This window comes from Corvus hawaiiensis, chromosome 21 (genome assembly GCF_020740725.1).
Source record: "Corvus hawaiiensis isolate bCorHaw1 chromosome 21, bCorHaw1.pri.cur, whole genome shotgun sequence".
Taxonomy (NCBI): Eukaryota; Metazoa; Chordata; class Aves; order Passeriformes; family Corvidae; genus Corvus; species Corvus hawaiiensis.
In genome coordinates, this window is record NC_063233.1 from 53,387 (window position 1) to 70,289 (window position 16,903).

General features: G+C 38.3%; 1 protein-coding gene and 1 long non-coding RNA gene across 6 annotated transcripts in view; one reads left to right on the forward strand and one right to left on the reverse strand.

The window, feature by feature from the left end:
* Positions 1–15,553, forward strand: part of GARNL3 (GTPase activating Rap/RanGAP domain like 3) — a 39,375-nt gene extending 23,822 nt beyond the window's left edge. For 4 of the 5 annotated variants that reach the window (XM_048325820.1, XM_048325821.1, XM_048325822.1 and 1 more), the window contains 10 exons: positions 1,942–2,058; positions 2,736–2,908; positions 3,213–3,371; positions 5,315–5,381; positions 6,021–6,128; positions 6,554–6,672; positions 6,899–7,031; positions 8,102–8,311; positions 8,618–8,729; positions 9,454–15,553. In XM_048325820.1, coding sequence (XP_048181777.1) covers positions 1,942–2,058; positions 2,736–2,908; positions 3,213–3,371; positions 5,315–5,381; positions 6,021–6,128; positions 6,554–6,672; positions 6,899–7,031; positions 8,102–8,311; positions 8,618–8,729; positions 9,454–9,610 — 1,355 coding nt within the window. In that variant the 3' untranslated portion in view covers positions 9,611–15,553. Of the gene's footprint in view, positions 1–1,941; positions 2,059–2,735; positions 2,909–3,212; positions 3,372–5,314; positions 5,382–6,020; positions 6,129–6,553; positions 6,673–6,898; positions 7,032–7,383; positions 7,550–8,101; positions 8,312–8,617; positions 8,730–9,453 lie in introns of those variants that run through there. The other variant, XR_007207848.1, reaches the window with a different exon arrangement.
* Positions 15,554–16,200: 647 nt separating this feature from the next.
* On the reverse strand, positions 16,201–16,894 carry LOC125336791. The gene is made up of 2 exons (XR_007207850.1): positions 16,742–16,894; positions 16,201–16,505 (listed from the first exon to the last, which is right to left on the reverse strand). It is a non-coding gene; the product is annotated as an uncharacterized LOC125336791 (long non-coding RNA).
* Between the last annotated feature and the right edge of the window lie 9 nt (positions 16,895–16,903).

Sequence of the window (16,903 nt, forward strand, 5' to 3'; positions counted from 1 at the left end):
GAAGAGAGTTAAATCTAACTCTGTGGTAGGGTTGTTTGGGACTTCTGCTGGTTTAAGGTAAGGCAAAGAAATTGATCTGTTTTGTCCTCCAAACATGTATTTTTTTGTTCCATCTTCATTTTATGAAACGCCTTTATACAAGGATGGGGGTGGGATGAGGAAGAACTGCTTTGCTTGGAAGAACCCAGTCTGTAGGAGGTTAAAAAAAACCGTAAAAGTTCATATGATAGTCAATTTTATAGGCAGTCAGATCTATTTCAAACACCAAAGGAAGGTGAAGATTTTTCGTCTCTGAAAGGCAAGCTTATTGTCAACCTGAGGGGTGCACATCTCGTGGTTTATGGGATTTAAACCCCAATTCCTCTTTAAAAGCCTGTCAGACCAATTTCACTGAAGGCAGTGGTCACTGTTCTGCCCTCATAGTGAAATGCCTGCCCAGGAAAGGAGTTACCATACATGTTACTCTTTGCTGCCCACACACCACATCTTCACAGATGTAAATGTATCATGTATGATGGAAGCATAAAAGGTCTTTTGAAGTTTGGCATAACCTCTAAAAATAACAGCACTTAATTTAGGCAGGAATACTTTCTCTCCCCTATGTCTGCCTGTTTACATATACTTCTTGATTTGAAGAGTATGTGCATTCAAATTAGCCAGAAAAAAGTCTTGAGTTTTGCTGTGGGTACACAGTTGTAGTGTTTCAGAATTATCTGCATCACCAAGAATACTTGTAAAATAGCTAGCCGAAATAGTAGCTCAGATACAAAGATGGAACACTACAGTTATCACTGGAGGAGCACCTTATTAACTGGAGGCAGTATCTAGGACAAAATGGTAATAAATTTAGCGTAAACATTTTTTATGGCCTTGAGCGGGGAGGCCATATGATGAGCAGCTGAGGACACTTTGGCTGTTCAGCCCAGAGAAGACATGACTAAGGCGAGACCTCACTGCAGTCTGCAACTTCCTTGTGAGGAAAGATGATCTCTTCTCTGTGGTGACCAGTGACAAGACCTGAGGGAATGGCCCAAAGTTGTGTCAGGGGAAGTTTAAGTTAGGTATTAGAAAAAGGCTCTTCAACGAGAGGATGGTTGGGCATTGGAACGGGCTACTCAGAGGAGTGGTCACAGCACCAAGCCTGCCTGAGTTCAAGAAGCATTTGGACAATGCTCTCAGGCACATGGTGTGACTCCTGGGGATGGTGCTGTGCAGGGCCAGCAGTTGGGCTCGTTGATCCCCCTTCCAACTCAGTTTATTCTGTAGTTCTGTGAACTTGCCGTGCTTGCATTTTAAGAAACTTCATTTCTTAGAAATTACTCTCAAGTTGCTTATTTTCCAACCGCAAATAGTAGTGCATCATTGAATTATTTGTTTTAATTTAGGGATTTTAGATTCCACTCGTATCTATCTTCGTGGAAAACAGATTAGTCATGGAAGTAGATAACTGTATACTTTTGGCAGCTGGACTAGTCCTTGGACCTAACTTGCCAATCTTTGAAGAACTGATAAGCAAAACCAAACTGTATCTTGAAGGGTTCAAACTCTGTTAAGGATGCAGTTATCAGTGGCTCACCTGGATAGTTTCAGCTCTTAAAGTTAACCCTTCTATTCTTGCCCTGTAGTTTATATCTATTACATTTTTGTTATTTTGCAAGATTCAATATATTTGCAAAATATTGTGCATTTCCCTTTTTCGAAGCGCTCAGATCATTCTTTGGTGCAGCACCACCTAATGGGAAACTCAGCTATTGTACTGAAGGGGTTGGCTACTAGAATTGTAAATCCTCGAGAGGTTGTAAGTCTTCTGTTCCCAGAGAGGTATTATGCTTGTTTATCTTTGCTCTGTTTGTTAGCTGCTACTTCTCGTTGGAAGTATTAATTTCAAACTGCTGCTTTCTTTTTTTAACTTGTTTTTTCCTGGTTCTCTCCATACGTCAGGGAAAGAATCTCGTATCCTTGTCTTCAGACTCAGTGCTGTCCAAAAAGATATAGAGACAAAAAAAGTGATAAGAAGCAAATACGACTGCAGAGAAAATAAACTGGAGAGAACAAAAGGTGATATTGTTATCCTATGTTAAAAGCGTCCACTGTGGTATGATGCTGGTAGTTGCCAGGAGCCTATTAGCTCTCTTTAGGCAGGTGTAGGTGTTCACCTTTAGTTTTTTCTCTGGACAGTCAATTCAAACTATGTTAAGCTTGTATTTGAAAACTACTCTAGTATAGTCCAGCATGACATTTTTGAATATTGTAAAAATACCATGTTATTTGGCAATTGCTGCTGATGAAAAGCTTTAGAGAAAAATAGGATTTCAAGGTTGAAAGGTATGAGAAGAATTTTGTGGGGATGTTAGACTGAAATAAAGCACGCTTTAAGTCGGAGGAACACTGGCAAATCCCCATTAAATAGTAGTGCTTAGATTAGTCTGGATGTTGCCCACTATTTTTGTAGACATAAGTGTTTCCTGGTCTTCAGAAGCAAACTGCTTTGAAAAGCTGGAACTTGTAGAACAGTGACAATCCATGTACTTAGGAGTAAGGGTAAAAGTAGATTTCAAAAGAGTCATAGGCTTTTGTCTTTTTCTAGAAGTTGGTGTAATCCTATTGAGGAGTTTTTAATTCTGTGTTGCCAAGTCATCCATCAGACCCCAGTTGCACTAATCATCATACAAATACAGAACAAAAAAATCAGACCCTACCCCAACCACTTAGAGTCTAGAACATTATTTCCTCAGGCTGCCATTTATACGCCATTAATACTCACCATGGAAGTGAACTGAGGATTGTTGTGGCTATTCGGAACAAACTGCTTCTTGTCACAAAGAAATACAATTCACGCAACACTTTAACCAGCACCTCTCTGCTGTCATCTCCTGAGTCTCCAGTAGAGGAGTTCCAGTACATCCGGGTATGTGTAATCTAGTTACTAATTATCTTAATACGCTGGGCAGCACTGAGCTAGTATGGGGGGTGTGGGGAAGATGCAGTGTGCATTATCATCTTCCTGAACCTACAGACAAATAAAAGTGAGAAGTCATACGGTGGAGTTCCAATCATATATATGCTAAAAAAATCTTTCCAATTTTTTAAAAATTGTTTCTGCTTGTTCTTTGTTTCTGTGCTTAGAGAACATCGCTTTAAAATCATGTAGTACCTGCAGCACCCACAGTAGGAACTTGAAAAAGAGAGTAATTCTATTATTTATGTTATAGGAAATATGCCTTTCTGACCCTCCAGTGGTTATGACGCTGGTGGATGGACCTACTGGAGACAGTGACAACATGATCTGCGTAGCATATCGGCATCAGTTTGATTTAGTCAATGAGAGTACAGGGGAGTCCTATAGATTGCATCACGTTGAAACAAACAGGGTAAGTTTTCATCACTGAAACTTTTCTTGCAGACCCCCACTGAACGTAATTTCTTGCAGACTCAGTGCATGCTGTGCTGACCTCCAAGGAGTGTAATTTATGGAGATGCTCATGTGTGTTACTTTTTACTTCTATAACCACTGCTTTAGGGCACTCTGAGATATTTGTTCCTTTTAGGATACATGATGATAATTCCCAAGAGAGGTAGTTACAAGATATGACACATTAGGAAAGAGCCTGTGTTTCAGGCTCTGGAATGTTGTTGTTGTCAAAAACTCGTTTTTCTTCTTTCTTAGCCAATAGCTTGCTTTTTGCTTTATTTTTGTGATATCAGTGGTTTTTTGTTCAAAAAATTGCATCAGAATAACTTCAGTGGTTGGCCACCAGTATCTTATTCAGATTTTCCTATTTGCATGTACTACGGCTAAAATATTTACATATAGCTTATATTCTATTTAAGAAACTGCTGTCCAGTCAACTAAGAACTGAATCTTTCTGTCTAGGACATAGGGTTGGGATTTAGGCAAATATCTTGATTTTCAGAAAAACGTTCCAGTATTTGCTGCTCCAGAAAAGATCATGATCTCCAGAACCTCAGAAAATCAGACAATTTAGTTTCTAAATAGGGATGTGGACCCGTAGCTGTAGACCGGAAAAAAAAAAAAAAAAAGGGAAGATTTTGCACAGTTACTCTTTTGTTGTTCTTGCTAATGAGATAAGGGACTACTCTTTTCATTTGATGGTTCTTGGTAAGTCACTTTCTTTTTAAATCGTCTGTATTTTTATTTGGATCTGGTGATGAAGAGGTGCTCCTGGCATGGTTGATCAAGCGTAAACTTCTCCACAGTGCTGGGAATCAATCTTAATCTGGATGAGGAGCAACTACGAGTAAAGAATGGGGCTGGAGAAGTACGTCACCATCGCCATCCACCACTCCCATTTCTTTTCCACGCAGGAATCCTTATTTCCTTTAGGAACACAAATAAAGCAGACAATTAATATGACCTGAGCTAGTGATTTTTCACCATGTTGAAACGGGTTACCAGCTTACTTCTCTGGACGACAGCGCAGCGATGGCTTTTAGTCACTACCAAATATGGGTCAAAATGCATTTGGTATGGATGTGTAAACTTTCAGGTTTGCTTAACAGTTCTTGACCTGCACAGTAATCTTAAATCAAGGAAAGTCGAAGAACTGCCATTCATAGCATCAATCTCTAAGCCCTCTCCCCTGATTTGGGAAGCATTTGTCTAATGTAACCTTATGTATTTCACTAATAAGGGATCATTTCTGGAAAAGATACCCTACTTTTTGTGGCTGTTTTGGTTTCTTTTTAATCTAAATGTAAAAGACAAAACCAAAGTTGAATTAAGAGAATTTATGTAGCCTAATCTATGTAAAAACTACTGCAGTTTAACCAGCATTGCTTCTCAGTTTGTAAATTCAGACTGTTCAATAGTCCTTAGGTACATCCCTGTTGACCTCTGTAAATGTTAGTGGTTTGGAACCAGTAATTGGTGTATCTGATCTTTTTGAAGTCATGATGTGCATTTGAAGATCGCTTTTTGAAAATAATTGTTATCTGTAACATACCATGTTGATTCACAGCTTTCTGAAATCATCCTATTTCCCAAAATTCTTAATTTTTCTAAATATTGCTAAATAATTTATATGTTTTCATTTCTTTACACTGGGGTGTGATTATGAATGTTCAGTACTGCACAGAAACAAATACAAAAGAAATTGATTTGCATCTTGAGAACATCCTGAAAATTATATCACAAAAGAGGCTATTTTTATTTATTTATCTTTTTTTTTTCTTTTACCTATGGTTGTGCACTTCCCCAACTGATTGTATTGCTTGTTAGTCACAACCCGGTTGTAATAACTGTTGTAATAACTATTCTGTGCCTGTTTGTTAATCTTTTCCATTATCGTTGCAGGTTAATTTTGTTGCAGCTATTGATGTATATGAAGATGGTGAAGCTGGTCTACTGTTGTGTTATAACTGTAAGTGTTTAGGGAAGGCCAAAAAGGGCAATAGCTCAATCTGCATATGTAGATCTTCTTTCATTGAAGTCTAGGTCTGTATTCAAAAATAATTTTAGTGTTTCACAGAAAGTTTGTCAAAATACTTTCTTTGGAACTTAAACACATACTGGAGAAACTAGAAATTCAAGTATTTTAGTCACACTAGCTGTTTTATGGATGTGCAAGTTACGTGATTTGTGCAGTCTTGGTGTCTGTAATACCCCATGTGCGTAGCAGTCTTCAAAAAATGTAAATTACATGAACATATGGCTACTTGAAGGGCAGAGAAATATAATTCTGCAGACACTGCTTCCTGAATTTTTCTTGCCTATTTCTCTATCTATAGACAAGTTAGGGACCTGATAACTGTTGAAACAGTAATACTTACTTTGTGAAATATGACAACTTACTAAAACGTAGGTCTTTTATTTTGATCTTTCCAATGTTGTGTTGACAGAGAAAGCAAATTTTGCTTATCTGTGTAGCTATAGAGGGACTTTTACATGAGTGTTTGATTATGTGTACAATGTCCACCCTTCTGCAAAATCTGCCTATAAAATGGGTGGTGGTCACTTACAGTGTAATGTGATGGATGCTTTTTTTTCTGTTTTGCTACAGATATTTGTCAATACAGAAAGATATATCCTTTCAGTGGAGGTTCTCCGCTGGTCCAGCCATCAGCTTATGACTTCCACTTCAGCTGGAATCAAGTTCCTTATGCTGTTGGTAAGAAAATACCTCTTTTTAGTAGATGTTTTTTGCATTACCATTTTAGTCTGCATTTGGCTTTTAGTGGAATTACAGTATTCTGGGAATAAGCATGTTGCATTCATGATGCCACTTGACCTAAGTTTCTGCATATGATGATTTTGAAAAGTGGAGCCTTGGTAGCAAGTTCATCCCTTGCTGAACTTTTTTTCCCTTTCTCTTTTTATGTGTTTTTCATTTTCCATTCACTCTACATTCTGCCAGGCATGGAGAGTGACATTTTCTTCAGGCTCAATGTAGCTTGGTGTCCACCAGTATGTTAGACAACACTTTTCATAGGACAGGAACATGCCAGAAGAGGTCAAGAACAGTTTTCATGGACCATCTAAGAAACTTTTAAATTAACCATTTTTCCTTGCCAAATAACTTGTATTTTGTTGCAGTCTGTGCTTTCCCTTATGTTCTTGCCTTCACTACTGATTCCATTGAGATCCGATTAGTGGTGAATGGGAACTTGGTCCATACAGCAGTTGTGCCTGAGCTTCAACTTGTAGCATCAAGGGTAAGACACAGAAAAATCGTGTTTGACCACTTTTGTGATATGTTGGGATCTAATTAACATAAGAAGTTGCTGCCGCTAAAAATGCAACAAACAAAACGGAATTATGTGCTACTTGATGGCAATAATTGTTCATCTGTGAGCTCTTAGTTTATATCAAGGTCAGAGAGAATCAGAAGATGGTTAAGAAAGTCTCACTGTACTAATGAGGAGTTATTTGTCATTTCAGTCAGATATTTATTTTAAAGCTACCGCTGCAGTAAGTGGACCATCTGACAGCTCTAAGGAAATGGGTTCAAAGAGTTCTCCTCAAACACCAACAGCTTACGAAAAGCCAGAATTTCCTCTTCCTTCTCTAGAAGGTAATGTGGCAGCTTGAATAATGATCTCTGATTGTTCCAACAGCTGTCGTTGCGGCTGATCTTCAGTAAAGATGGTAAAAAAATGTGAGTTCCTACCTGAAAGTCTGGAAGATAAGAGATTTTCTATTTTCCACACATATAAAGCACCTGGCTGAGCTTTTGCACTGTAGTATCTTTTCTGAGTAGATGGTAGCACTGTTCTGAAGAAATAATTTCTGCAGGAAGGGAGGAATTAAACTTTAGTAGTAGCTTGATGAATCTTTCGCAATGTGACCACAAGTAATAATGCAAAAAGGGGCATAAAACTGTGAGAAAGCTTGACATTTCACATACACTATTCCTTTCATTTAAGAAAAGCTGAACGACCACTGAATGGCTGAAGCTCTTTTGCAAAACAAGATTAAGAAGCCTTGAAAAACTTTGCACAGACAATTTACTGTAACGTGATCTGTGAACAGTCAATCTGTAGTGTAACAATAAAGGAGAAACAAGGGACCACCGACTAGATAATGCAGGATGTAGGTACACCTTTCTTCCTTAAATCTGCTGCTGCACTGTTAGCAGAAAGGGAAAGGGAAATTTAAATTTTTTAAAGGCAGTGCTATTTGATGGTAAATTTGGGATTTTGGTTTGTTTTTCTTCTAGCAATTAGGCAAATGTGGTATTTTGTGTTACCTAAGAGGAGGAGTCATAATTTAAACTAATTGGGATCCAGGCTCCAATATAGTTGCAGTATATTAAAACACATGGGAAATATTGCACAGAGTGCAGTGTAATAGTCAGAGTACCAGCCTCAAGTCATAAAAATTTACTTCCTGGTTCCTCTGCTGATTCATCATGTTGCCAAGAGTCAATCTTCTTTTTCTCTCTAAGTCAAATTGCTCGTATTTCTTCCTTCTCTTAGCTTATTTACATTGAAAGATCTCTAGAGCAAGAAAGATCTTTGCCATTTCAGTTTAAAAGTGCCCAGCTCAACAAGTATTACTTGTCTTTACAACTTTTCATCTGGAATTATTAAGAACTGATTCTATTGTGAATGCATAATGTTCTTTTTTCTTTCTCTCTTTCAGGTGAAGTTCCATGCAAAAACCTGTACAAAATACCTCTCAGCAATCTGGTTGGGCGAAGCATCGAACGACCTCTGAAGTCACCTTTGGCTCCCAAGGTCATCACTACTACAACATCGAGTGGCATTACCTCTCTTCCAGTTATGCACTCGCTATCTTTATCTCGTATGGAAATTAAAGAAATTGCAAGCAGAACACGTAAAGAATTGCTGGGTAAAACTCTCCTCATTCCTCAGTGTTACGTATCAGTTGCCAAACATATACTTTCTAATCTTTGTACCATCACAGGTAGGTTTGTAACATGCAGCTGGTGTTCATAAATTATTAAAATTTAAAAAGGAAACTGTGAGGAAGCATTATTTTCAAATAGTATAGCCACTGTCTGATCATGTATAAGATGACTATATTCTAAGCCAGGTAGAAATAGTTAATAATGGAAACCAGGAACAGATACCTTAACATTTTCATGAATGCTTTATTTTCTGTTGAGAGTATTAAGTCTTTTATTCCTTTATTGAGGCCTCTTGGATGAGCCTATAACCAAGACAGAAAGTGCACCGAAGCTAAAAAAGGTTTCTCGAAGACAGTCAGACCCCAAGCAGGGAGCAGTAAGATCATCTAGTAGTGACAGGTAAATATACTGCCTTTAGAAAAGAGCCTAAGTTAGACTGTAAATATTTTCAGAATTGATTGCTCATGCGTATCTCAGTTGGCATGAGGCTGACTGAGACCTTTGTATATCCATGTACATTTCGTGCTAACGTGTTTGTTAGAGTATCTGAATACTGTAAGTACTGAAACAATTACATTTTTTGCTAAAGACATGTTGATGAGCAAGGCAAGACTAAATGGCATTTTGTGGGGACCCGCTGCAGTTGAACCTGTTATTAAGATTTGGACTACTGCATCTGCACTGTGCAGACTCTCTTGCTATTTTCTTTGTATGCTCTTGTGTTGCTATTTTCAGAATAAATTTTGTGAAAAAATACCATAGCATTTGTCTGTTTGGCACTGACCCCAGTGCCATTCTCTTCTTTTCATTGTTTCCGTAACCTACATTTGTAGGCAGAATACAGACATGATACAGGAGACTGAGAGTAACAAAACAAAAAATCTCTTGCAGTGTAAAACTATGTGTGATTTATTTCCCTATTTGGAAAATATTTGGGTGAGGGGCTTCATTAATACTGCCTTTTGATTATTTTTAGTAGAGTAAAACAGGAAGAAGCTCAGTTGTAATGGTGTGTGTCTGTCTTTAGGATAACTTGATTGAATCTAGAAGTAGAGTAACCATTGTTCCTTCCTGCCCTGTCCTGTGTATTTTTTTTAAGTAACTTTTGTCTTCCTCTTTGCAGGATAATCTCAAGCTCATTTGAAGGCTATTCTGAAAGACGTCATCCTTCCACTAGTTCAGATCCTGATACTTTAGCAAACAGGGAGGAGAGCTCACCATCTAGCTATCCATTTCAGCTGATTTCTTTATGCGATGAAGACATCATTGACTTGAAATGAAGACACTTTTAAAACCTTTCTTCCTTCACATTTTCTTACAACTCTGTAAGCTCTATGGCAGTGTCACAAACACTGCTTCTGGTGGTAAAATGTGGCTGGAAGTACTAGTGATAAATCTTTATAGAACTTGTGTCCTGGTTAGCACAGCCTGATTTGGTGATGCTTATATCTTTGACATAGGTATGTTTTCTCAGTTAATGAAGCATTACTTTTCGTGGCTTTCTAACACAAGGTAATCAATGAGAGATTTAGGCTGAAACTGAAGTAAACAAAAAGTATTACTTGTTCTAAGCTTCTTAAAATTTGATGTACCTAAATGACATGCAGCAAAGTTAATTGCTGTTTCTACTATCATGAATTGTTTTACAACAGTGTATTTCATGTGGGGAGAGGAATTTTATAATATAGATCACAGCTTTTGGTTTTTCGGTCTTTAAAAAAACAAAACAACAACAAGAAGAAAAGGCTTGCAGGCGAGGTAATTTCAAACAGTGTAGTCAGTCCCTAAATTGATGCATCTGTGGTATGCTCACTGAAGAATCAGGTGAGATAGGAAGATGGTGCTTCCTTTGCTCATTGTTTAGAGAAACTTGAAAGCTCTTTTGGCATAAAGAATCCCTGAACAGAGAAACTTTCTATAGGAAACACAAACTTTCAGAATATTTCTTTAAAATTGGAAATTAAAAAACACAAAAAAACTCATAAACAAACAATCCCAAAATGAAAACCCCAGTCCATCTACTGGAAGACTCTTACTGTAGTTCATCTGCAGATTTTTCCATTGCTGGCAGAAGAGCCAACCCCAATTGTCTTCAATTACAAAAAGATTCTTATGCAGGCCTCAGCATTAGCTGTTGGCTGCGCTTGCACCAACAGTAAACGTCATTATTCCAGATAGTTGTATTTTTCTAACTGCGGACTGAAATTTCATTGCTAATAAGCTAGTTTTCTATGATGAAATAGTCATCTTGTCTCTTGCTGTGTTAAAGGACAGGGGTTTATATTTAAAGTTTGATATTTTTTTTAACCCTTTCCTCTAGAACACATTTGCAAGGATTTATTTTGGTTTTGGTTTTTTTTTATGAAAGTCTGATGCTTCCAGCCCTTCTGTATATGATGTTTTTAGCTTTATTAGCAAGTGTTTCTTGTTCTATATGTAGAAATACTTCTGCATCCTTGACTTTATTTCATAATACCACTCATACGTCGTGATTTCACTTCTGCTCAAGCATGATCATATGCAGATGCATGCCTTTTGCTTTTGTAGAACTGGTTTTGCAAAGTGATTTTTTTTCTGTTTATTGTATATAATGGCTGAATTGCCTCACTGAAGAAAATATGCAAGGTCTTATCTGGAAGCATAATTTCTTACTCTCAACTAGAGTGGCTAATCAACAGAAGAAGCAATATTTTCAACAGTAATTAGTCTAGGAGCAGAATGCTATTATTACTGTAGTGGGTTACGCGCTCCTAGATGTGTGGGGTGAACCTTAATAAGCATTTAAAAGGAAGTACCAGATCAAAGTCTTTGCGAAAACTTGTGATTATTTGTTGAGGATGTTGTTTCCAGAGATTGTTACTTTACCGTATCCTTATTTATTTGGACAGGTAAGGTTTAAAAAAAATCAATCCGAAAGTACCACGTGGTGCTTATGTTCCTGGAAGTTGTAAACACTTCTGAATCCACTTTTGGGGTCGCTGCTGGCACTTACATATTTTTAGAAAGCAAAAGAACCAGCTTTTTCCCTGAAAGCTTTCTCAATGTAGTATTTGGCTTGTGCCTATTTTTGAAGAGTGTACCAGTGTGTTGCAAAACTGGGGCTTCAGTTAAAATTTTAACTGGAAACTTTGCTTTACCCTGTTAGGATATTGGATTTTAAATATACTGCAGATGTTCACCTGTGCTATTGTAGCATGATTTAAAATGATAAACCATTGTTCGATAGCAGTTGAAGCAATATATGGAGATTTTAAAACTTGTTTTGAAGAACCTGAGCAAACACAGGTATCTAAAACTAGCCTTAGAGATGGAGCATGAGGGAAAACAAGAAGAATGAGAAGATCTCGACAGAAAGCTTGACTACTGGCTATGATGGTAGTCATAACACATATGGCATTTGCATCATATCCTAAACATGATTATAGAAGAAAGAGCTATAAAGCAGGAGTTATTTTCTTGAACCAGAAGTGCAGGAGTGGCTGTAAAGTATTACCATAAATTAAGAGAGTGTTGGGGGGTGGGGATTTGTGTGTGTGTGCACGTGCATGAGAGAGAGAGAACCTTTGAAGGTCTGCCTGTAATTACAGCATTGATGACATCTAGCAAATGAACTATAAGGAGTACAGATATTGGATTACTGAAGCTAGAAAAACCAGATCATACTAGCTTCATGGTACATATCTGGAACGGGATGTTGGTATCATTTGAAGAGGGAAGCCCAGCAACTGCATCCCCACCCACCTCCCACCTGCTTTTATGCTACAGCTTGGCTTAATGGGTCAGGTACAAGCTGTTAAGCAGGTCACACTAGGAACTACCAGACCTTAACAGACTATTACTCATCTAGGACAGGAAGGAGCTGAATCCTGCAAAAAAATTAAATGTCTTCATTCTTAATGTATCCAGTAAGTGCCTTAACAAGGCTTTGACTTCTTGAGTTTTTGCTTCTGTACTTAATCAGAGTGTCTTAGAGGGATAATATCTAATGTGGTGAAAGGAGAGAGGGATACAACATTCAGTTTGGTTTATAGGACACCTAGAAATGGTAGCTGAGGCTTGAGAGTCATGTGTATGTAGTTTACTACTACTTACTTACTGTATGAGAGCAGCCCAGAATATAGGCAGAAGGCAGAGAACATGGAAATAATACTCCAATTTTATTTCACACAAGCCACAAGAACCAAATTCTGTGAAGATCTTTATCGCTTTTATTGTATCAAAAGACCAAATACCAACACAATCATGTGAAATTGCTGGTGTAACAGGAGAAACCTCTGTTGTACAAGGATGTGGCTTCTTTGAGATTTTAGTAGTCTGATCAGACCACCGTGATTTCTGTGTCTCTTAGTGTGAGGATGACTAGCTTCTAGCCATTGTTTCTCTCAGAAGATCCTTACTGTTCAGACTGCTCATTAAAATCTAGAGGCAGTTGGTGGGACGGATACATAAGCTCTTGCGCATCATTTATAAAAGGCAAAGTTCTTACACTCTCCTTCATAAGACCGGTGTAAAATGACAAGGCTTGTTGGAAGGCTGCTGTGGTGGCTATATTGTCATTCACTCCAGCATTGGAGCCATGTTTGCCTTCTGTTTTTCCAGCATGTGCATGCATATACTCTCTAAAACTTAGTCTTAGGCACAAATTGTAGCCATGTCCAATGTAAGCACAACCCTTTCTCCTTTCACATGAGGTGTCAAAGCTGCCTGTAGGCTGCATTCTTGATGTTGGCTGACCATCTCATGGTTGGGAGAAAAGATAATCTTTGAATCTACAACTATGTGAGATGGGTGTTGTTCCAATAGGAAAACTGAAAAAAGTTGCTACAGATGGATGGAAGGAATTGTTTCCATGAAGGAAGAATTGCTACCAGATTGAACACTTGCTATCAAGCTAAGTTTAACTGAAGGCCCATTCTGGACTCTTGGCTAAGTTTCTGCAAGAAATACTTTCTATCCCAGTGTGCTGGATTTGTTGGCAGCGGCAGGGCTCTTAACTCCTTCTGGCTAAATGGTCTTGGTCACCACTTCATCACTGTGCCTTAGTCTGACTAAATTATAGGAACGTCATTTACTTTGGTGCAAGCATTAGATTATACAGGCAGTTAATTTAGAATGTACTTGTGCCTTCTCACCAGCATGGGTAATGATGCATGGAATCACGAAATAGTTGAGGGTAGAAGGGACCACTGTGTTACCATCTAGTCCAGCACACATACCCAAGCACCACCATTCAAAATTCTGTTCAAAATGGGTATGCAACATTTTGAGCTACTCGTCATCTTTGTCCTGCATTTGAATTAAAGCATGCATGTAAACCACCACCACAGCTTTGAAGTGTGACTAGGACTCGAGAATCCCAAGACACATGAGCTAAGTTAATTCTTTCTCACACACACACAATATGCAGCCCTTAAGGCTGAGGCTTTGATAAGCCCTTCCCAAGGTCCCTAAAGCCCAGTTTGGGCTTTAGAAACCATTGCAGACTAGGAGTAATTTTTGTCCAGTTCCTTATTCTAGTGGCAATGCAGTACACATTTTATATAAGTGTTTGAAAGTAACAAAACACTTCCTTCTAATAGGAAACAAAGACCCACATGTAATTTGAAAGGGCTATGGCTATTCATGGTAGCAAGAGAACTGCTCTCTAGGTTCAGTGAATGCATGCATACATTCAGTTTTCTGGTTTTACCAGAAAAGAAGTAAGGCCTGTTCTAGTTATAGTCCTTTACTGGTTTGGGGGTGTGGCAAGGATTGTTTGTTTTGGTTGGTTTGGTTTCTTGAGGCTGGAGGTGCATGGGGGTTTTTTGTTGGTTTTTTGGTCAAGATTTTTTTTTCAGGTTTTGGAGGGGTGGTTTGATTGGTTGGTTGAGGGTTTTTTTGTTGGTTTGCTGTTGTTTTTCAATGCGTAACATATGTGCAAGTATGCACCTAGAATGAATAGCAGGTTTGCTGTCTGCCTTCATGTGATTATTTCTATAAATGTGCAAGTATTTCTGACTGATAGATTCAAACTGAATTTTTTTAGTACTGTGACAGTCAACTGAATAAATATTTAAACAGTAGGTAAGAGAGCAGGGAATAGGTAACACTATTGCCTAACTAGTTACATATGGTTGAGATTGCTACTCCTGACATGTATTCTCTGCTGTTCTATGTATAGCTCGAACACCTTTTCCTAAAGGTGTGGGCCTATAACTTGTGCTTGCAGATGTGGTGGCTTTTCCGGAGCTGTTGGCTTAGTCTGCATTTGAAATACATAACCCTTTCCATTTGGATTTGGTTTTCAATATATATACATATACAGGTATATATACTTGTAATTTCTACTGTAAATGTTCAGGGATTAAAAATCCTGAGATTATATGCACTGGAATTTAAAGTAATGGGATCACAAAAGGCAGGGGAAGGAAAAATCCCATCAGCAAGTGGTAAGGTATTTCAGAATACTTTCTGTTGCCTTCCGTGTATAAAAATGAGTATCATGCTATTTTCATTGTTAACAATTTGATGTCATGGTTCATATGCACAGTGCTTGCTAATTCTGTTAAAGCACTGTTTTCTCAGATACGCTTAATCTGTTTTTGTGAAGGACTAAATTATACCCTGGGAACCTAATACTAACAATATGGGAAGGCTCAAAGAGATTATGCAGCAAACATCTGTACTTGCATGCAGGTTAGAAAATATTTTTACTCCTTTTAGTTGAGCACAGCAACTTCACCAGCCTGTATACTGCTTAGCTGCTTTACTTTGTTGCTGACCTGTAACTGACTGACTTCTGTTTGCTACTGGAAATTGTGGTACTAGCACCTGACTTGAAGAGAAAATTGAGATTATTTTCTGCATATTTATTTGTAGCTCTATTAGGTATGTACCTGGTTGAATGGAAAATATTATGTAAAGGTCTATGCAGAGTGTTATCTATCTGGAATGTCAGTTTAATTGTCTTCGAATGGTAGCAGACTGCTTTGTAATTTAATAATTGCATATTGTTAAGACTGTTGCTACATTTGTGGTCAAAGACTCTTTACCACTGGTCTTAAGTGCTGATGTATTACCACTGTTTTTAATGTCATATGATAGCATGTATGGTTTGTGTTTTAGATGTGACATCCCAATAGAAACAGTCCTATCACATCTGAAACTGTTTTAAGTGCTATTTATCACTTTTGTGAAGAAGAAACATGGTTTATTCTTTCACATGTAATAAACTATAAATTTGACCCCCACTTGTTTCTTTCACACACACAGGACTAATGACTTTCAAATCTGGAAAGTAAAAAGACAAGAAATAAAAAAGACAGGATGCAGCACAGAGCACTGCTTTTTCCATTTGAGTTTTCTGAAGTGCTGTATCATACCTATGAGATTGCTGTTTGTGTCTTAAGCTTTACCCATCTTTGACAAAAGCTATAATCTAGCATTTGTTTATGTTTCCAGGCATCTTCTAGGCTTTCAGAGACCTGCTTCAGTTGGAGATCTTTACTCTGTAAACTAACACTACAAAATAGTTTTTCTCCCTTTCTGGCTAAGTGTATATTCTTTACTTTCCGAGACCTTGCAATTCCTTTTGAGAAAGCAGTCATCTTTCCTGAAGTCTCAAAGACATTCTTGTAAGAGCTACAGCCCTTCTTGTGATTTAAATGCATTCCTAGCCAACTTGACAACAATAGGAAAAAAACTTTAAATCAATGAAAGCCAAGTATTCATCTCCCTTTGGGATTAAGACTTAATTCCGTGGTCAGGCATCCCAGAAATAACAGCAACACAAATGTCAAGTACTGCAGTCTGAAATTAACATTACCCAGGCTTCATCGTGCACTTCTTCACTGTAACATACGCCATAAGGAAAAGATAGAGTAGAGCAAGGAAATTTTTATTTATTTATTTATTTATAAAATAGATTTTATTTTATGTCTTAGAAAAAAAGATACAATGAACATTGATAGCTCACATGGCCATTACAGTTACTACACCAGGTGAAAAGAACGCAGGAACTGAAGAAATAGGAGTAATTCATGCTGCTTACCATAAAACCGTGAAAGTCTTTGGTTCCTACACAGGCCATAACCCAGTTCGTTAACACACAAGCAGCACTCGGTATGCTTCTCGCTTTAAGTAGGAAGATTTCAGATATCAGCAACCATGGAGCAGGAGCCCAGGCAAGGGGAAAACCTGCAATTACAAAGCGAAGAGAGTAAATGCAAGTTAAGTAGGGAGAAGTAAATTATGTCCAAATGAATCAAGTAAGGGGGACGCAGTTTTCACGTTAGATTTGTGCATGGTTCCACCACCATCGTACCTCTACCGGAAAGAGAAAATAAGTGACTTCAAGTCAGTATGATAAACGCTAGTGCATTTTTCATCATAATAATTACAGGAATATTCTTAACAAACAGAACTTGCCAAACCTCAGGTCGGAAGTGGCGTAACCCAGCACGCAGCGGGACTCCTCAGCAGCCATGTCTCGCCCGTGGGGAAGCGTCGACACGCCCGTCCCGGGCCGCCTTGCCACGGGCAGCGCCGGGCACTGGCAGCGGGGCGGGCGGGAGCGGCGGAAGCGCGGCGGCGGG